Source organism: Cupressus sempervirens, chromosome 4, assembly GCF_028749045.1.
Source record: "Cupressus sempervirens isolate cs-2001-9-10 chromosome 4, ASM2874904v1, whole genome shotgun sequence".
NCBI lineage: Eukaryota > Viridiplantae > Streptophyta > Pinopsida > Cupressales > Cupressaceae > Cupressus > Cupressus sempervirens.
In genome coordinates this window covers 434,123,353-434,146,074 of record NC_143121.1, presented here as the reverse complement: position 1 = coordinate 434,146,074, position 22,722 = coordinate 434,123,353, and the positions used below count along the sequence as shown (strand labels likewise).

General features: G+C 35.9%; 1 protein-coding gene across 2 annotated transcripts in view; it reads left to right on the top strand.

Annotated features, from left to right (window-relative positions):
- LOC149561875 (glutathione-disulfide reductase) overlaps nt 1–22,722 on the top strand; it is a 200,890-nt gene that overhangs the window by 101,870 nt on the left and 76,298 nt on the right. For both annotated transcript variants that reach the window (XM_089825405.1, XM_089825404.1), the window contains exons 9-13: nt 12,198–12,285; nt 12,372–12,453; nt 18,393–18,466; nt 18,608–18,715; nt 18,869–18,933. In XM_089825405.1, the coding sequence (XP_089681531.1) occupies nt 12,198–12,285; nt 12,372–12,453; nt 18,393–18,466; nt 18,608–18,715; nt 18,869–18,933 (417 nt within the window). The remainder of the gene's footprint in view (nt 1–12,197; nt 12,286–12,371; nt 12,454–18,392; nt 18,467–18,607; nt 18,716–18,868; nt 18,934–22,722) is intronic.

Sequence of the window (22,722 nt, the reverse complement as noted above, 5' to 3'; positions counted from 1 at the left end):
TGGAATTTACAAAGGAGTACAGTCAGCAGGTCTCAATTGTTCTAGGCGCAAATGTCCATACTTCATCAAAGGTGGGATCATAGTCTGTTGGAAAATCAGTACGATCATCATACAAAAATAGATGGTTACTACCAATTGCATTTAACAGAGTTTTATATACAACTGGGCATAAGTTGGACATAATCTAGGTGCATAGAGAAAGCCATTACACATCTCCATATAATTAGGCATTGACGCTTTGCATAAATGTGGTCTTGTTTGTCGATGTTGTGCAAATGGGATATAACCTCCGAAAAAAATAAATATGAGAATCATCATTTAAATGACACCCACAAATAGAGCGATAAGGATGAGTATACGTGAGGAGATATATTATGAAATATGTGAGGAGATATATAACGTAGAGAGAAATAACATCATTGAATAGGAAGACATTTTCCTTGGTGCTTCAACCCATTAATGTAGGTTTAGAAAATAGCCTAGCATATAATATAAAACGAAATAATCATCAACGACAAAAATGCTAAGTTGTCGGTTTGGATTCTGGTTCGTATGTGGGTTTGATATTCGGGTTCGGCATTCGCTCAATTTTTTTTGGGCTAGGTTCAGTTCTTTTTGGGTTCGTTCCTACAAGTTTTTAAAAAAAAAAAAGGAAAATTACTTACATGTATATTAGAGTAAATATATATATTTCCTAATCCTTTTTAAATATAAAGGATTATTTATGAGCCTTATACAATATTAATAAAGTTAATATAAAATATAACAATCAAATAATAAATAAAGTTAATATTAATATAAATATGTTATTAATTCTAAAAATTGATTAATGCTAGTTATTAATAACTTTGGTAAAACATGATTTAACTCGAATAAATAAAGAACAAAGGTTTATGTTCTTGTTTTGTTGATTTATAAAGGCAATTAGAGTTCATGTTTAAATTTGTAGGAGTAGAAAACATTACAAATGTGGCACTAAAAATGCAAACTACTTACATAGACCCAATTCTGTCTTCCCCAGACAAGGTCAAGAGTAATAATAAAAAACAAAACCAAATATTAACAAATTATTGCATAGGTTTGAAATTTGAATTCTTTCTTTCGGTTCTTGATAGATCCATCTGGGTTTTTCCAGGATCATACCACAATTTCATGGCGGCGAAATGAATCAGTGAAACGTCAAGTCGCAAGATCAATCATGAGTCGCGGCATTGAGACATTGAAACGTCTGATGTAATGTTTGCCGTTGTGGGAGGAAGAGTTAAGTCTTAATGTTTAACGGTTTAGGACATCCTGATTTCGCTTCTTACTTTTTAAAAATTAGGTTTATACTTTCATTTGGTAGAAAACATTAAAAATGAATTTGGAAAAGTCAACATATTCGCAATCGCAAAATTTGTTGACAAGTCATTCCCATTTTGCACTCAAAAACAAATGTTATCCCATATTTATTGCCAAATCAACCAAGGTCCTGCACGTCGACTTTGCAGCGATTTTTGTAGAGATTAGGCAAATATGGTAACGTAGCAAAATTGAATGGATAACACGCAACAAAGGCAGATAAATGAAATAATTTGAAATGAGCAAAATAACTACTAAGACATAACATATATGTGACTGGTGTTAAAAGATTACAAATGCAACCCCTTTATTGGCTCAACTTGATAATAAATGCAAAAGTCATGCATGGGTCCATACAAAATCATCCAAGCCCATTGCTTGACACTAGCATCGAAGACGAGAGTTTGTGAGGAAAGTCAAAGAGGCACGCATGATACCGCCAAGCAAAGGTGACGTGGATGTCATTGTGATAGGATGGTTATAAGGATAAGTGTGTAGGCATGGGTACAAGATTGCTCACCCTCCTAGGTATCATAATTTTATTGTTGTTATGATATTAGATGGTATTCTCATTGTTATGATTATTATAGTGATTGCTATATATGTATGATGAAATTAATAACTTTTAAGTTTAAATCATAATAGTGTATAATGGAATTGAGTTATATATGGAAATAAAGAATATGGGAGAATAAGAGAATATAATTTGTATTTGATATTCTTTATAAGGAAGATATAAGGACTGAAACTAATATTGTATCTATGAGCTTGGAGCAATAATCTATCAATAGTGCTAAAGTGGATCAAGTATTGTCTGAATGACATTATCCTTATACTACAAAAGAGAAGTATTTTCAGATTATTATATCTGGAAAACTACCTTTATTTTTGTTGTTAATCTCTTAATTGTATTTCTATAAGTACTAGTAAAGCTATTTTCCTTGATCTTTTCTTCCAAAAATGTTATTGTAGGAAGAGGGAGATTGATATCAGATTCAGAGAGAGTCTGATGCTTCTTCAAAGGTAAAGGAGCCCAGAAGATTATGTTAGTTGATCTTTGAAGATTTTGATGATATCATAATGAGAGGGAATTTTGACTTAATGTAATTTTTTGGTATCATGTGTGTGACTACAAGATTAATGGGACTACCCCCTGTGTGCATTACTAGGAAGTGATGACTTCCAAATGATCATCACTTGTATTTGCAAAAGTTATTGAAAGTTGATGATCTTACAATAACTTAATTTTCTATTATGATGGATATCTTATGATGTCTATGCAAATCATGATAGATTATAATTTGCATTGTGGATGTTCATATGGTAAGCATTACGAGAATGCATGTGCACATATCTTATGAACATTTTGAGTACATGGCGAATGCTATGCAAATTAATTTTTAGGAGGCCATTACACAGAGGACCTAGTGAATATCAAAATGAGTTGACATTTAGGAGGCCATTACTCAGAGTACTTGGTGAATATCTTGCAACTCACCATTCAGGAGGCCATTACTCCCAATATCTTTATATTACATTGAGGTTATATATGGTCATGTGTTTATCCTCCCTAGATAAGAGGGAGTATTGATGTTTGGTAGCTTCAGTTGGATAAGCTATGAGACTGAAGTGAGAAATATATATATATATATATATATATATATATATTAAAAATATGAGATATTATATAATTAAATAATCATTTGGTATTATATTAATTAGATAATAATGGATAGACTTGTCTCATAAGGAGACATGTCTCATGAGGAGACATGTCTCTTCTTTAATATAAATAAGAGCGCTATCATTGCCATTCAAAAACATATACCGTAATAGGCAATGTAAATACATTTGCAGCAATCACCGAAAACAAACAAAGAGTTTACAGTGATTTGGCATCCTTTTCTCAGACCCAGATAACTCATTTCCCCAATCTGAGACAACCATCAGGACAGCAGAAATTATCAGCTTCATTGGAATATAGTCAGATAGGTGTAGGCAGAGATACAAAAGCACAGCAGTTATATTAAGGGTCTGGTATATATCGCCAGAGTTTGAAGTGTTGTAGGAGCCATGATCTCTTTACCAGAAACAACTGCATACGTATCATTGAACTCTTGAGTGTTTGCAACAGCAATTCTGCCTGGAAAAATATGATTAGAAATATCCCCTTTTCTATAAGTTTCTGAATCTGCATTTGGTGGCATGTAATGGCTGATTTCTTGAGCTTGAAATAATATATATAATTTTCGTTAGAAATCTTTAAAAATAAGCCCTTATATTTCCAGGCCAAACTACATGATAAATGTTGCTTAAAATTCATCATAAACAAATTCTTTATTTCTTAAATAAATTGGTAAAGGAGTTTCAGAAATTGAATATGGTCTGGGAAATATAGTATTTATACAACCTAAAAGTAGATGCTGGAGTCATGGAGCAATGGGTTCTATGCATGAACAAGGTGGAGGCTAAGGAACTTTTATGACTTGAACTTGAGCCTGAGTACCATATTCTTCACGTGGACATGATTTCCAGCTGTATTCCTTAAGCAGGTGGAGTGTAAGGAACAGTTTGTTTACATGTATGCTATCTCCTATGACATCAAAAGGAGATGCTACTCTTTGTATGGTAATTTGAGTTATTCATTATGGAATGACATTTAGTATCATGATTTGAGGTTTTTGGCCCCTTTTTCATGGGAGACTTTTGTTCATAGATGGAATTCCATGGAGTGATGCCTCTGCATTGGCAACCTGATTGCTTTCTTTATTAAATTCACTAAGGGACATAGATGTCTCACATAGCTGTTGGATAAAATCTAATTTATCATTTCTGGTATGGGCATGGGTACTGAGTATGTTGTTACAGCAATTAATTTACCCTCAGGTATGAGTATGGGTTCGACTTGCACCCCGACCCAAAAAAAGAACAAAAATACCTCTTGAAATGCCCATCTCTGATAGGTAGTCGTACTGGATACTTGGAGTAACCAAGCACCCTTACCTTCACCATTCCACAACCATGCCACCGACAGGGATAGTACTTGAATATCATTTTTAATTCTGAATTTTTAATGTTTCTATTTGGTATGTACTATGTTACTACGTTGAATGTTCTATGATTCTGGTTCATGTTGTATTTTTTCTTTGTTATACTGAAACATTATTTCGTAACTAGCATATCAAGTTCTAGCACCTTGTCACTATCTCAAAATTAAGGCCCTTTGTACCCATGTTCTGGAAACTCTTCTCTGCATTTCAACGTACCAATGTACCAAAGCGGCCGTGTTACACTTCTTTAATTGTATAATATATAATAGAAAGAAATCGTCTACAACTGAATTTAAAGAAATTAGCCCAAATCCCAAGGGATCGTAAGGGGACATTATAATTTTCTTGAGAAGAGGATGTGCTAGAGCCTTTTAATTATTTCTTGCAATATTTACATCCTTTTGTTTTATAATATTAGTCAATATTACCCATTTTTGTTTTTCCCAAGGCAAACTCTTGTTCCTGTTAAATGAATAGTGTGCAGTTGAGCTTTCAATCAGGATTGTGAGCTCTTATATTCTTTTGCACAATGTATACAATGACAAAGATAACCCACACCTCTAAGAAGTTGTTCAATCATTGACCTATGTTGCTAAAGAGGTGACAATAAAATTTAAATGAACTCTTCGTAACTGGGGCAATGAAACTAGAACTACTACATTATGTTTGAACCTAAAACAATAAAAATATTACAAATTAACAAATCTACAACTCAGTTTTTAAAAAAAAGGCATTTTATTCCCTTTGTATAAAAATTATAAAAACTATTCAAGGCTTACCAAAAATTAAACAAAAACTTGCCAATTATCCAAAAAATAGAAAATTCAAAACTTGAAAAAGGGAAATATTTACTCATCCTTGATAATTACATCTTTGTGCAAATATTTCTGCCTAATTGGTGTATTTGAGCTCTCTTGTGGTCTTCAACTTCGTAATAAATGAATCAACCTTCAAAATCCAACATTGGCAATTTTGCCCTTGTATTTGCCAAATGAGGTGAAGTATTCGTTATGCCCTCACTTTAGGGCGTCTAAAGCCTTTTAGGAAAGGTTATCAAGAGATAAGGGTACTTGAAGACTACATACTAGTATTGATACTAGTACAACTAATTTCAAAATAGGAGACGAGGTACTTGGATACACCAATTTTTGTTTAATGTGTTTTAATAATCTGTAGAGCATATGATTGCATAGAATTTAAAAACAACTACAGTGACAAAGATTATCATGAAGTTAATGTTTAAATATACAAATGTCTTTATGTTGATGAATCGGAGTTAAAAACTTAAAATACATATTTCATATTAGCTTATCATTAGATACTGAAATTCAAAAATATTGATAGTTTGATGATGATGATGCATGTGCTGAAGGAGATGAGATGCATACTAGTGAGAAATTTTATATTGTCATTTTGGTTGTGGAGAAGGTTTGCTTGGATTTGTATTGATAAGGCTGAAGATATTGAGTTGATGTTACACAAAGATCTCTAATTACTATTTTGGTGACTTCTTTAAAAGAACAATTATTGGTAAATCATGCCAGTACAAGAAAAGTGAGTAATTGTGCATCAGTAATGAGTCTTTCTGTAGAGGCAACTAAGTAGATTGATCAAAGACTTTGCTGGCTAAAATTATCATTACTAATAGATAAGTAATATATTTTTCAAGGGTAATGAGAGAGAATAAGAACGAGAGTTTTTTATAACAACTTATGCCCTATGTTTTCTAGCGGGAGATGCCAATTTTTGGTTGGGAGATTTTGGAGAGGGCGGGAGATGCCTTTGGGGATGTCTTCGTTATGTCTCTGTTATTGGAAACATGTCCTTGCCTTCAAGACGTGTCTCCAGGTGGGAGGGGGGGTAAGAGATGGGTCTCTAAGTAATTATACTTCTAGAAGATTGTTTTTCAATGCATTTATTTTTACTTCTTTATATATTTTTGAAGATTCATGGGCTATAGGTGTGTTTGGGTTTGTCAATGTATGCGTAGAGTATTGGCCAGGCATCTTGGGTTTCCCCCTAGGGAGCCTAGATGCCTAGGCGTTGCTTGCGTGTATCTGAGTTGAATTAGTCTTGTTTCAAACCATTTGTGCATCGCAAGGTAAATACAAGGACCTACTAACATATGATAAAATTGATTCATACAGGGATGATAAAAAAAGCTTGTGAAACACCATTCTTCTTGTATTAGGACTAGTCTGCCCTAGGCCATAATCTTATTCTAGGTGTAGAGTGGATCTATTTTGTTTTGACATTGAGGGAATTATACTTCTGTTCAAAGAAAGTGACTACATTAATTTTTTTGTATATGCATTTATGATAGTGAATGGTACCCGTGTCTAGATTGTCTCTTGTGATAAGCCTTACCTTAGCCTAGAAGAAATTTTATGTGTGTTTCCACATCTATGGAGCTTGTGGGTTCAAAGAAACTAGGTAATATCCTTTCCATTGCAACCTTCTCCCTCTTAAGTTGAAGGGTACACTCTTTGGACATTCTTAGTTTCTATGACATATTTTACTTTTACTTAAATTTGAACCCTCCTTTTAAGGTGAATGTTTGATCATTTTAGCTCCTTAGAGAGATTGTAGTCCGTATAGTGGTGCAAAATTGAGGGATTTTTAAAATGTAAAGTTTGTGAATGTAATCTTTTTTTGAGCAAACTAACTCCATTTGTAGGGAATGTTCAAAAAATGATGGTGATAAGTCACCCTATATTCAAATGTCTAGTAGTAGCTTCAATTTCAATTCAATGTTAGTAGGTGAGCCCCCTAGGATCTCCTTGGGTTGGTAGGTGTTGGGTTGTTTATGTCCAAGCTTTGTGTGGGTATTGTATATAAGAGAGCAATATGACCATCTATTCTATATGGTATACAACCACATTTTTGAAAGGAGAACAAGACCACCCTTTCTCGATGTTAGAAACCAACACCTCAGATCAAGATATGATAGGTAGGGCCTGGGGAACCTTCCTTGGGATAGGTGCCATAGATAGGGCAATACTCGCAAGGTGGTGGGAGGAGTTAGGGTTCTCGATGTTATTATAGGAGCCTTTATCCTATGATAGAATACATAGGGTGGAAACTCTTGTTTGATATTTCAAGCTCTCTTCTTTTCTCAGTAGGGTCCCTATGAACTCCTACCTATATACTATAGTGATTGGTGGAGGTGACCCTACCTATCTGACTGGCTGCTCCATCCATCTCCTATAGTCTATAAACAGTAAACATTATAGAATACACCTACAACATGGCACTTAGAATCATAGGGCCAACTTGACATGTTTTAGTTATTCTTACATATTGCTTAGTGTCAAATTATTATCATTTCTGTAATTTGTTGTGGTGATTAAATTTCTCGTCGAATTGTTCAGTCAAACCAATCAATATAAGCTGACTGTTAAACTAGCATTATTATTTTTTAACTTAAGAGTCCATGCTAAGTTGTTGATTTAGGTTTGGGGACGGATTCAGGTTCGCGGTTTGGGTTTGTGGGTTCGAGCAAAATTTTTTTTCCCCATTTGGGTTCGTGGGTGGGTTCGTGAGTGTATATATATATATGCAAAAAAAAAAAAAACTCACATAGTTGTAAAAGTAAAACTAAGTCATTCCATAGTATGAATATATCAATGCTACTTGGTTATTGATCAATGCCAAATGTCAAAGATAAACATTAAATACTCACTCATTAATCTATGCCAATGTTGTAAATAAAATCATACATTGAATTACTAAAATGCAAAATGGAATTTCAAAACATAGACTACTTCATCAGATTGATAGATAATAAATTATGACTTAATAAAGTTTGAAACTGTGAAACATGGTGATAAATCAAAAATAACTCAACGAGTCAATGACAAATGTTTAAACATAGTTTATCAAAGATGCAAATGCCCTTCAAGGGTCAAATGGGTCATCAAAATATGAGGGATCAATGGCTTTATCCTCATCTATATCATTGACATTTTCCTCATCATTGGAATCCAAACCGGTTCCACTAGCCCCAGATGCAGCCACATCCTCCTCCTTGTCCTCCTCAACATCTAGCAAGGCAATTCTAGATATGTCTTGGACAGTCATATCCAAGTCAGAAGTCTTAGGTAGTACATCCCACAACTTCTCTGGTCCCTTCTTATATCCAGGATTCTTGCATGATAGGAGGCGCCAGTTGTTGTGAATAAATACTGAGTCCTTTGCTTTCTTCGAACCCAACCGGTTATGCTTCACTGAGTGGATAAAGGAGTATGTACTCCAATTCCGCTCAGCAGCAGAAGAGCTCGCAACCTAGAGAGACAACCAACAAATTTAAAAAAATTGGCTAAGTAATTTTACAATACAATAGGAATTTGAGAGTGCTAATTCGACAAGCTAAGTGGCCATAAGAAAAGGAAAAAAAACTTAAATACATACTTGTGACAAGATCTTAATGGCAAGAGGTTGGAGATACATGTAACTTTCCCCATGTAAGTACCACCATCCAATGGCATCCAATCTACTTTTGTCATTGATTGCATCAAGTTCTGCATTTTTGCTTGAGACAAAATCAAAAAACTCTCTCCTAACATTTGATGCCACATTAGGATCACTAAAGAGCCTGTTAAGTGCCCTCTTATACCCAGGAGCAACTTCATGATCTGTATATGGTGCCACTCTACCAGGAATAGCAAGTATCTCACTGCTATAATGTCTAGGAGAAAGTGCATATGCTAGGAGGTGTAAAGGTGTAGTCATCTTGTTCCAACGATGTAAAACAATTTTCTCCAGCTTAGTGTACAAGGTATTAGGATCCTGCTCTCTCCTCTGAATAACCTGGGATGTCAAATGATGTACATGTAAGTTATCTTGATGTAGTGTTAATAACTTAATTAAAATAAAAAATCAAAATCTCTCAATAAACAAGGATAAAGTATTGTATAAAAATTTAAACTTACTGATTTCATTCTTTCTAGCATGGAGTCTATGGCATCATATATGTTCCCCAAACAAGGCTCATCCGTGTCCGCATACCGAAGCATAAACATGATGGGCTCGGTGAGTTCTAATGCATATTCCACCCTATTCCAAAAATCATCACTCAAGATCAAATCCTTTATAGGTTTGGCCTTTTTTGTATCAGCTTGCTTCCATCCACCCCATTTGTTGCTAATAACCATTTGACCCAATGCCTCTTTCACCCTCACAAGTCATCTAAGGACGATTGTTGTGAAGCAAACCTTGTTTCAACAACCTATTACCATGTTAATTCAAATTGTAAGTTAATATGATAAGTTGATAACACAAAAATTTAAGAATATGTATTAAATTTTGTAAAGTATGACACAAAAATTAAAATGATAAATGAAGCTAAATAAAGTTTAAAATTTACATTCAATAATTCCAAGCAGGAGAAAGTTTTGAAAATTGCTTGTGACATATGGTGGTTTGTCACAAACATTTGGATCTGCTCACCCTCCTCATACACATATTTCATCCATTCAATTTGGCTGCCCATTGTTTTCATCACCAAGTTCAAGGTGTGGACAGTGCATGGTGTCCAAAAGATATGCTCATATCATGCTTCTACCAAAGCACCTGCAGCCTTACAAACTTTAGCATTGTCTGTTATTACTTGGACAACATTGTCAGCTCCCACGGACTCTATGGATTCAATGAGAAGTTGGGCAATAAAATTTGCATCCTTTACTTGCCCTTCACAATCAACCGCCTTCAAAAACATTGCCTCCTTGGGGCAAACAGCAATCACATTTATTAATGGACGATTTTTGCAATCTTTCCATCCATCAGAGACAATGCTCACCCCCGTTTGGATCCAAGAATCTCTTATTGGTTTGAGGAGGTTTTCTACATTCTTTCTCTCCTTATGCAATATGGTGGTTCTCAACTTTTCATATCCAGGGGATTGGTAACCATGAGGTGCATCATTTATTGCTTTCACCATCTCTCTCCAATAAGGGGATCTCACTACATTGAATGAAACGCCATTTGTAATGAGGCAATGCCTAATCTTTATTGCAGCAATTTCTCTTGTCATTTTCAAATGCCATATCTAATGGGCCTCTCTTGCGGAATGCGGGTGTTTCTATTTCATCTTCATCCATAGATGGGGTAGGTAGGAAGGGATGTGGTTTACTAATTGTTTGAGAGGGTGGTGTTGGTGGTTTTTGCTTTGACTTATCTTTTTTTGCCTTTGACACTAACCTATCAGCCTCTTCTTGTTCTTTTAACATGCCTGGTATTTGAGCAGCCGACAACTTACCTCCCTTTGGGGGCCCCTCACACATGGAATTCCCTTGACTTGGTGGACTTATCAAATGATGTTTAACCCAGTAATAGGAGCTTCTATATTGGTTTTGGCCAAAATTGCATTTCCATATATACCCTCCCCCACCAGCACATTGCTCAATTCTTGTTGTATACTTCCACAAAGGAGAGCCTTTATCAATTTTAAATCTTTGGGATCCCACCCCACCCACTAAACCTTGACTACTCATTCTTGGATTCTTGCAATCTATAAAAACAAATTTAAAAAAATATTTCAAAACTTATACAAAATTTGATAAAAATTTAGAACAATAAATTAAAAAAAAAAACTAAAAACAAACTATGAAAGAAGCAAAAAGAAGGATCAAATGCCTACCTGGAACACTCAACACTGATTATTTGAAGGATTTGAGACTCCACAAACAATCTCTACAACCTTCTCTTCAAACTTGCAAAATGGCCACACCAAAATGAGAGAGCAAAATGACAAAGCAAATGAGAGATTAGATGAATGAAATGCATCTAATAAGCCTTACTTTAGGGTTTGGCAAAAAAAAACAATAAAAAAAACATATTTTTAATGCTTTTTGGGCCACTTTTTGGCCCCACCTGCCACGGGTCCGCCCGGATTCACCCGGGTCTGCGACGGGTCCGCATTTTGGCTTGTGGGTCCACAAGCACGGACCCAGGCGGACCCATAGGCCAAAACGCGGACCTTGCCCAGACCCGTCGTGGACCCAGGCTCGAATCCGGACCCGGACCTGAGCTCTAGGGTCCGAATCCGGCAACATAGAGTCCATGAAGTTGTTTATTCTTTTCTAACAAAAGAGTGCATGAGGTATGTGGTACTCTTGGATCTTCCCAAGGGCCCACACTGGTGATATTGCTACATTTGTAACATTTCGGAACCAGTCTTAATTGGCATCAACATGGTAATATATCTCTTGTTATAAGGTTCTCAGATCTGAGAATACATTTTACATTGTTCTGAACTTCAGGTCTCTATGATGCATATAATTACAAGGTGTTTTATTGTCCTTGGTGTTCTTGGGAGATGAATGCAAAAATATAATGTATTGTCTATAGAAAATTTCTCATTTAATTGTCTTGCATTGTGGATTGTTCTATTCACCTGTCACTGAGGTAGGACATCTCCTTTTAGTGATGTGTTTCAACCTGATATATTTTAGTTATTTTTATATATTGCCTAGTGCCAAATTATTACCATTTCTGAATTTCTTGTTAGAATAACATTTCTTGTGTAATTGTTTGGTCATAATAGTCAATATAAGCTGAATGTTAAACTAACATTGTATATTTATTTTACTAACGAATTCATGAAGCTGTTTATATCTTTTTAATGAAAGGGTGTATGAATTATGCGGTACTCTTGCAAGAATTTTCCTCATTAATAGAGTCTGTTTTCTTAGAAACACATTTCTCAGCTTGTTTTTTGTTTGGTTAACCCTGTCTTGGTTGATGTTGTGCAGTATAGTCTTTGAAAATCTATGATGACTAATGTTCTAACTTTAATGCACACTGCAGAGGTTTTGATGATGAGATGCGAGCTGTTGTTGCAAAGAACTTAGAAAATAGGGGTGTCAAGCTGCATCCCAGTACAAGTTTATCAAAAGTATTTCACAGAAACCTCCTGATTACCTTTGGATTCCTGATTTATATTGAAATAACATTGTTGTAATCATTATGTTTATTTTCCAGCTGGAAAAGACCAAAGAGGGGATTAAAGTTTTCACGGATCATGGGGAGGAATTGACAGCAGATGTTGTGTTATTTGCTATTGGTAAGTTTCTTTGAATTTGGATCTAACTTTTAATTTCTTTGGATATGATATCAATTAGCAAGGTGGGGTATGATTTAGCTGTTAATGTAATTCCCCCCCTTTCTGATCATAATGGGATGTGAATCTATAACGTGTTTGACAACCATGGATACTTCCCAAATGGTAAATGTCAGCTCCGTTATGTACAGTTTTCACAAACGTTATTTGACCATAATGGTTGGGTGTGTACTATTCCTTTTTTTTTTGTGGTAAAATTGTTATGCTGAAAACAAATACTGAAAAATTATTGATAACAAAAGAATCTGCAAGATATTGTATAGAACAGTTTGACCTCTCAAAATGCTGTCCTTTATTTATAGGCATTTTAGGGACATTGCTATTTTAGTTTTAGAGAAGGATCTTTTTTGTCTCGCAGCAGCTGCTATATTGGTAAATCTGAACCATTAGTTTGCAAATTCAGTTGCTAGCAATGTGAAGTTTAAATCATAACAAAATCTAACATGAAAACATACTTGAAGACAATTGTAGCTTGATGCTGCAGATTTTTCTCTTCAATCAAGGAATAGAGTGCCTGAATGAAACTTTGGGGTTATGAAGATGCTCAAATGAATTAGAGATGATTCCTTTATATAGAGTTCTCAAGCTATTTTTGCATTTAGGCAAGCTTTCAATGCTCCCATGTAAAAATCAAGACCAGATTTGCAAATGGAAAAGCCGATGATACCATGGGCTTAAATTTCGACTAATGTTTCTAGGACTACATCAGTAGGTACCGCAAACCTTATAGGTGACTTTAATAGGCACCATAAAACTTATTGGTGACTCAAATAGGCACTGTGGACCTATTTGGCAACATGTACTTATACAAATTGGACCCTTGAAAGGTGCACAGAATGGAATGGTTTGTGATGCCAAATCATGTCCTAATTTGACTATCTGAAAAAAATGTGGGATGTGGTAGGACCCCAAATAAGCTTGAAATGACAAAGGAGAATGGACACTAAAGCAAGGGCCCAAAAACAAGTAGAAAATTGTAGAGAGCTTATAGTTTATGGCACTATGAGGAGCACATTTGATTGGAGCTTCTTCAAATCATTCTAGCAGAACATGCAAGAAATAGAGCAGATCCCCAGTGATATAGTTTGGAAATATATGGGCAATATTGTATTTTTTTGTAGACAAGGACATCATCCTAATGGAGGCAATTGAGTCTTTGGACCTCTTGGATTGTGCAATTGCCTTATGAAGTTATCAATACAAATCTTTTGGCTTTTCTGGAAAAGGGCAAATCCGATGGATTAATTTATACGGGGTTTCAGCAATAAATGCTTACAATTTAATTTTCTCCTTTCATTTTCCATTGATCATCGGGAAGGAACATTTGTCCATACAGATTGTTGAGAATTCTTCTTGTTAATGATTTAGACAATTTAAGAATGGAAAATTTTGTATTTGTTACTGGTTCTGGTCAAGGAATTGATCTTGAAACAGATGACGAGGCTCCATCTTTGGTAGATCTGTCAGTCACAGATAAAAGGAAGAAGAAAAGATCCCTAATTCAGCCATGGAGATTGGTGATAAATATCTGCAAGTGAGTCTTGAAATCATCCTCGTCCGGGAAAGAGCTCAATTTTGAATTCAGTCCTTGCAATTCTGTTTCTGATCACGGATCTGCAAAAATTTTCGTCACAGATGATCTGTTCTACCAAGGCTGCCTCCTTCCTTGCAATTCTGTTTCTGAGCTTATCCGAGGTCGTTTGATCAGTTATTTTAATGCCTGATGACTATGTGGGTTTTAACTAAGTGATTATTAAAGTTCATTTAATGTGTCACTTTATTTTAAAAAGTTACTGTCACTTAAGTGACTAAAGGACAAAAGAAAGTGTTTTATCGCACATTGCCTACAAGAGCGTGCATCACATTGGGAAAAGTGTTCAAAAGTAGAACAAGCTTCACATGAGAGCATACATGAAGATTATAATATTCAAGCAAATATTAATCTAGGAATTGGGTCTAAGGGACTGAATGTTTACAAACAATGAAAACCACTCATAGCAGGGGCACCAAATGATGGTGATGAAAGAACAAAGCTACAAAGAAACAAAGGAAAGAAGTCCATCACCAAAGGATAAGGAATAGGGTGACTAAGGGTTCCAGAATGTCACTCAATACTATTGGATGAGGAGTGTTGTTGTTTGGTGAGTCTAAAACAGGATCTCGTTGATATGATGTGGCTAGGGGTAGGATTGCAGAATTAATGCTTCTTGCCCCTGACGTGGGGGCATGGGTGTGTAGAAGTCGGTGATACATTGATCCAAAGCTTGGTGTTGAGGAAAAAGCAACTGTTAAGTATGGTCTTGAAGCTGAGTGGCCTCTCAAAGATAGAGCGCTAGACAATGTTGGTTAATGTAATTGGAAAAAGCCAATAAGGACCTCCAATCTCGGAAAAGATTGTAGAACCTCCCTTTCATCTCATAGTAGATGGGCTAACAAAATATGAAGTCAATCTCCATTCTTCTTTCCTGTTAAGGTATATAAACGACAAATATGGTCCTCTCTGTAGATGTGATGTCATTCTGTTATCTAAGCCAATGGGCTCCAACTCTGAAGGAACCAAGAGACAAATATGCAGGACGGGAAATAATCCCATCACAGACATCTAAGAAGTGTTGGGCATAAAAGGCCATCCGTGGATGCAGCTCTCCCAAAGGAATGATCCAAGTTGTTGTAATGGACTGTTTGTAAATATCGAGTCTCACATGCTCGTTTAGCTCCTAACAAGAGGGGAGGAGGTGAGCGGGAGCATTGAGAAAATATAGATAGGGACAAAGACGATCAATCTCATTCTTGATCGAACCCATTAGAGTAGTGGGCTTAGCATACCAGTAGCGGGCCGTAGTGAATGGATTAGAATCAACAACGGTGATCAAAGAGCAGTAAGCTAGGTATGGATATGTGTTGGCCGCTAGTCGAATTTGCAGAGCCACGAAGACAGTGAAGAAACTAATCTAGGTAGAATATGACCGCAAGTTTGAAGGGTTTAGCTTCAAACTCGGCCTAAATAACACTACAGGGAGTGGAATGGTGACATTTGATGGTAAGCTTGAGGAAAAGCATCCGAACATGCTTTACAAAGGAGCAGTGGCATTCCAGGAGGGAGGGGCTCAAGCCACTAAACCATATAAAATTGTGGGTCTGATCAAAAAGTCTAGGAGGGACAATTTGGAGGAAGTGTCATGAAAATGGTGTTTGAAGCACCGTCGCTCTAACACGTCAAGGGAGCCCAACCCTTTGTTAATCCTAGGACGAACAACGAGGCTCAAGCTGAAACGGGGGCCAGGGAACTTCTCCTAGAGGTAAGTGTACGGAGAAACAATATCTTTCTCTTGGTTGTGTAAATGAAAATGGAGGTTTGAAGTCTTCAGATTGTTGAAGGCCATAACTCGAGTTTTGCTCAGGTTCACAACGAGGTGACGCTAATCGCAAAAAGAGGCCAGCCTATCAAGAAGTCCTTGAAGCCCCTTAGTGGAAGATGCTAGTAGAATCACATCATTGACAAGAGGAGAATAGAGATCATGACTTGTTGTAAGTAGTAGTCGTCATGGGGGAGCGAGGAATCCTCAAGGTAAGCCTCAAGCTCATGAATATAGATGCCAAACAAAGTGGGGGAGAGAAGGAGGCTTTGTTTCACCCCAATGGTGCTTTGGATCGGGTCCAAAAGGCCCTCGGGAGCCCTAAATCTGCTCATAATAGTCTCGTAGAGCCTCATGATCATCATCAATAAAGTCTCTGAAACCCCAATGTCTCCAAGTCTCTGGAAAAGTGCCCCCTGGGGAACAAAATTAAATGCCTTACAAAAGTCTACAACATGTCATTATACTTTTGCTGAACGGTGACGAGCCTCCTCAATTATAGTTCGCAACGTCAAGATATGGTCCATGGTTTGAAAGTTTGTTCGAAAAATCTGCCTATTCTCTCGCCGTACAATGTCCACTGTCAAGTACAACGGGAAGAATGACAATAAGCACAGTGGCGTAGAGTTTCCCAAAGTTATGCTCGATCATGATGGTCCTATAGTTATTGAGTTCCGAAACCAACCTGGATTTATGAATTAGATAAATCATGTGTCTTGACCAAGAGTCCGGAAAATTGGTGCACAGTACCCTATTTAAGAGCATAGGAAGGTAGAGGCTCAGAACCGGAATACGAAACTTGAGTAGCATTGCCTGGAATCCTTCCTCATTAGTCGCTCTGCTACATCTCAATGATCTGACGACAACATAAATACTGGAGGGAGTAGATAAGTGTTAGAGGGGGGGGGTGGGGTGAATGGAGGGTTGGTTGGGAATGTTGTAGAGAGTGGAGGCTTGTGAGTTGAGAGAATTAAGGTCGAGTTGAACAGGGTGCGCTAGAACAACTTTGGCCAATAAACAAGCACATCACAAAGGAATTTGCATTGGGAAGCAATGTATAGCTGCTTCTTATGGTGAAGAAAGCGGTGATACGAAAGCTACTAATGGGAATAAGAGTGAGAGTGACCAGCGAAAGCCAAATGCGGAGAGCGGTGGAAAGGCTTGTAGTCATTGTCAAACCATTAGTTCACAGGGAGGTTCTTCTTATGCATTAGGCTAAGAGGGGAAGGAGTGATGTGGTGGGGTATGGAAAGGAGAGCCGACTCCCAAATCCTAGTAGCTAATAACTCAAACATAGAAGAAAGTTGGCTAGTATTTGCAAAACTATCTATGGGGTGGAGATATCTAAGATGGAGGATAAAGAGTGCCTGATTGCTCTCAAGATACTGGAAAAATGTACTGGGGGCTAGCAATCATTGACAAGGGTTGATGAGGGGGGACTAGGGACTGGGGGGAAAGTGGATAGAGATGCCAAGGAGGGCGTGATAGACCAGCTAGAGGCGGGTGATGGTGAAATGGCTAGTGGAGGAGATGAACGAGGTGCCAGCTAACACATAATCCACAACACTCACTCCTCGAGAGTGAGGCCAACAAGTAAAAAGCTCAGAACCAAGGTAGTAATAAGGACCATTCAAGATCACCAAGCCAGAGGATTTACAGAACTGAAGAAGGTGTCAGTTGTAGCATGAAAGAGGGTCATGACAATCGTTAAAGAGGTGCTAGAGACCCAAATTTTTGGGCTCAGTCTTGTGAGTGCAAATCAGGTCAGAGTCACTATTGTGTAGAGGAACCTGTATATCCCTATTCTATGCATTAAAGTCACCCAAAATAATGATGTCACCCAAGGTAGAAAACTTGGAGTTACAGTCGTGTAAATCTATAAAAGGGTCACCATCCTCAAGATTGTGCACAACATCATGCACAAAATACAGAGAGGAAGCCGACGGGATGTAACATACCACCACGAAGATATCTCCGAGATGACGACTAATACAGAAAATAATATGGATCCCCATAAACCTAGCAGTGGTGTTAGAATGAACCACTGAGGTAAACATTGAAAAGGCCATCTCTAACCAAACAAGCAACACCTCCGTAACCGCACACCCCGCTGAGGCCCAAATCTCCTCTTTGCACACCGACAACCACTAGTATCCAGCAACACTAGGAAGAGGATGGGTGAGACTCTCACGAGTCGCCATAATGGCCAGAATGTAAGCCAAACCCACAACATCGGAAAGGAGACTAGGCAATGACCAAAGAGTACTGCATGTAATCAAAGTTTGTTTAAATAATCAATTTTTGAGTCTTATTTAATTTCTATGTTGAAAACTAAATTATTATATGTGGTAAAATATTATTGATTCCATTAAGTTCTCAAACTTGTGCCATTTCTACAATTCTTTCATAATATTGTAATATCTATTGTTGAATAGTCTACTCCAAATGTCATTGTTGAAGTGACACTGTCAAATAATTTAGGGATGACACACTAAATGAGCATTTTACTGTATTTTACTGCTGCAGGTAGACTGCCAAACACAAAGAGGCTCAATCTAGGAGCAGTGGGAGTTGAAGTTGATAAAATAGGAGCTGTGAAGGTTTTCACTCATTGTTTTTACATTTCCAGCTCATGACATCTCTGAGGACTTACATTTTTTGGTGGATTTATATTTTGACCTTGTTCAAGGCAGCGAGAGTAATTTTCTGTTTTCATTTCTCATTTTTTATTCAATATTCAGGTTAACGAGTTCTCTCAAAGCACAGTGCCTACCATATGGGCAGTTGGTGATGTAACAAATCGAATCAATCTTACACCTGTGGCATTAATGGAGGGCACTTGTTTTGCTGTAAGTTTACAAATGCGTAACCTGATGTTATCCTGTTCGATAACATTGTTTCATTCTTTTCATTCTTGTATTGTGGCTGACATGTTTTATCCTGCCATTGCTGTTCTCTATGTATACTAATGACTAACCTGCTGTAATGGATAATGCCGGCAGAAAACTGTTTTTGGTGGACAGCCTACTAAGCCAGATTACAAGCATGTTCCTTGTGCAGTTTTCTGGTAATCTACATCTGTATGTTGAGATTTAGGCCCCTGATTTTATTTTGTAACTATTTTTTGTTTATAATTTTCATGATGTGATTAATGGCTTTAAAGCATTTCTGTGCGTCCTAACTTTTTTTAACGCCTATTTGCATGATTTTTAGTAAAATTGTAAAATTGGGTTGTGGCTCTTGGATTGTCATCTTATTGGAAATTCCTTCTTATCAAATGAATTTCTCAAAGGTAACAATTGCCTTTGCAACTTGTATTCCCCACCTTTATTTGAAAGGGAGGCTCTTTTTAATCAAGTTTTCTATTAGAAAAAGATTTTGCTTCTTCAAGTAAAGGTAGTGCTAGTCCCTATAAAAGCCTGAGCTGTTTCTACAACAAATCTTTTAGTCCTTTCCTTAATAGTTTAGTAGATTGACATGAAATCAAACAGTTTGCATGCATCATATTTGAAGAGTTATAGAATTTAATATCTTACAAAAGTTTCTGGTATTTTTTCGAACCACAATGTCATAAATGCTTGTGAAACTAAAATGAACATGTACAGATTTGATGAGCATAATATCAAACAGTTTATACCACTCCAAGGTCTGAATGAATAGAACTGTATGTTGTCATACTGTGTAAAATAACAGAATCAAACAATAACAATGCATGACCTCAATACCTTGTAGAATTTAACCATTGAATGAGTCTTGAAATTTATAACAGCAATTCCCAATTCATATGTTATGATCCACACTCTAAGTGAATATAATTGGGAATATTCCCACACATACAGAAGAACATAATCACCCGGCCAAGATAAAGTCAGACCCAGCAATAAGCACTTCAAAGCCCAGTATAGAATGAAATGCTAAACACCCAGCATAGAGGATAGTATCGTCGAACTGTATGTTAATGATATGTCCAATATTGTGATTATCAATAGCCCAGTTGGGGTATGACCACTCATGCTAAAAGCAATTGCCCTATTCACCCTGTCAGAAGATGACAACATACCATTGAAAGCCAATTCCCAACTACACAAGATGAATCAACCAGCTTAATGATCCCCAGATGACTTCCTGTATTGAGATTTTGAAGGCAAAGACCCATGTCCTGCTACTTGAAAGCTTGGAGTAAAAATGGCAGCTAGTAAAAATAATTCTATTGCTCCAACTTTTAATGAGACTCTATTGCTTAACACTTAGGAAGATTGGGGGCTAGGTAAAGAAATCTCAGTCAGAATCTGAAAATTTTATCCAAAACAAATAGTTCTGTTTTGGATTAATAGCAAAACCAGATTTTGAGGGGACCCAAAACCTCATTACAAAAAGTTACAGAGAAATATTCAGAAAGAAACCCACAATGAAACTATTCTGTGAACGTGCAAAACCTACAGAGCCAAAACCCAGCAAAAACAACCAGCCAAAAACCAGAAACCAGACCAAGGACTCAACCATCCACAAGAACACCAGAAGCATCAGAGCAGCTCCTTAATACAGGCCGCCATATCCAAAACAAATAGTTCTGTTCTTCTGGCAGTCCTATGCATATATTCTTAATTTGAATCTTTAATAGTTAAATCATTGAGTGAAACCCATGTGATTACACTTGAACCAAGTAGGGTAGATCTCTCACTACCAAAACCAGTTTTGATTAGGATTCCCATCTTAGGAGTTTACTCTTATTAGAAGCTCCAAATTACAATAGAGAAAGTAAACAAGCATGAAATTGTTAAAAGTAGAATAACTAGCACTTGCACCTTTGAAGGGTGCAAAGATTAAGCCAATAGTATTGTATACTTTTAATGATGTCCTTGAATAGTTATTCATAAACTCTTCATGCCTACTTTCCTACCTCCTTATTTATATCTTTCTTAAATGTACATAGACACTCCTTTCTTCCCCTATCTCTATTTTATCTCACTCCTATTTAATTTTTTCTCCTTTGTATGCATATCCTAATTCCTTTGTTTCTCTATCTATTTATCTATCTATCTATCTACTATCCATCTATCACCTCTTATATACCCTTTCTTCTCCCTTTGCATCACTCTTATCCTACCCCTCTATTTACCCTTCACCCCTCTCTATACATATCTCATTTCCTCTATTTCTCATCTATCTATGTATCTATGTATCTATCTATCTCTCAAGATCTATCTTGATCCATATAGCCACTATCTATATATCCCATTTTTGATCTCGTCATCTCCTCCCTCTACTCTCTCCACTTCCTATTTATTTCCCACCCACTTCTTCCTCTTTGGGCCTCCCTTCATGACTATACGAAACTTTGATATTTTATTTTGATCCATCTCTCTACACTCTCCCCCCATTTTCCCCTGTCATACTGACACTTATCCCTTCACTTCCATCCCACTATTTATTGGTCTCAGTCCACTCATATATAACGTCCCATGTCTATCTCTTTCTCTGTATTCTTGTTCTCATTCTTTGAACATCTCTCCCTCCCTCATAACTCTTTAGGTCATGGTGCAACTATGGTTTTTGTCCAAGATTTATTTCTCATGTTTGAGTCACAAACCTTGACAATTAAGAATGTATTCACTTATTCATTATAGATTTAGAATAAATAATAATAATTGTTCCTATAAAAATATTATTTGGCTTAACTATGATAGTTAAACTATTTCTTTAGAACAATAAGTATCAATTTGGGAATGATTTATTTAGAGTCATACAATTTAGTACAATGAGTATGTAAAGTTTACTAGTTTCTAAACTCCAACTCAAACTCACATTCTTAGACTTTAAAAGTGAGGGATGTAAACAATCTTAGAATTTTTTTAGAAATATAATTTATTTAAAGATTATTAAAATATATAAACTACTACTTATTATTAATTGGGCAAAAAATAATAATAAGATACATATGAGTATATGCATATGTATATCTAAATGTGTGTTTATGTATGAATCTATATGTACATAAATACATGTATGTATGTATGTATGTATAGACACACTTCAATCATCATATCTTTAAGTCTTCATAAATTTCAATCAAAATGAAAAAAAAATCTTAAATACAATATATATTTTTTTAATCATGTTACTTATTTAGATTTGAATCTTTCACATATAAAAAATCATAAATACATCCTATTTATTTTTAAGAAAATAAATGCTCACTTTTTTTCTCACTGAAATATATTAAGAACATTCAAAAATTAACATTTTAAAAATAATTAAATCACCATATTTCATCTTTACAGAACTTTTGTAAGAAGGGAACAATAAAAAGTTGATCTTGAAGTGTGGAAAAACAATGGTTGTGTGAAGTGGGGGAATAAGTTGGGGAAAACTAAAATATTATGTATTACAAATCAATAAGAAAACATAGACATTTTGTCAGGAATCTCTCAAATAAAATTATTTAATTAGTTTCATTTTTAGGTCTTTTTATAATCTAACTATGTTAACATGTGATGAAAAATGTACACAAAAAAAATATAGATCATATTAATAAAAATATACAAATTATACATATTATTATGTCATTTGATTCAAAATCGTTGACCTATATTTTATTAGTATGGTTCACGAGAATCCATCTTTCATGCAATGAATGGTGCACTTTATCACTCATTGCTATCTCTCATGTGTAGGCCCTAGTATTGTAGACTATGAAATTACCTTTTTCATCTCTTATTTTGTCTTCTTGTGAACTTATGAGATAAATGAATTTGATAAAAAAAAATTCAAATCTCACAATTTTGAAGATTGATGATAGAAAATTATATTATTGAAAAATTTAATAATGCAAAAAAAATAAAAATTAAAGTATCTA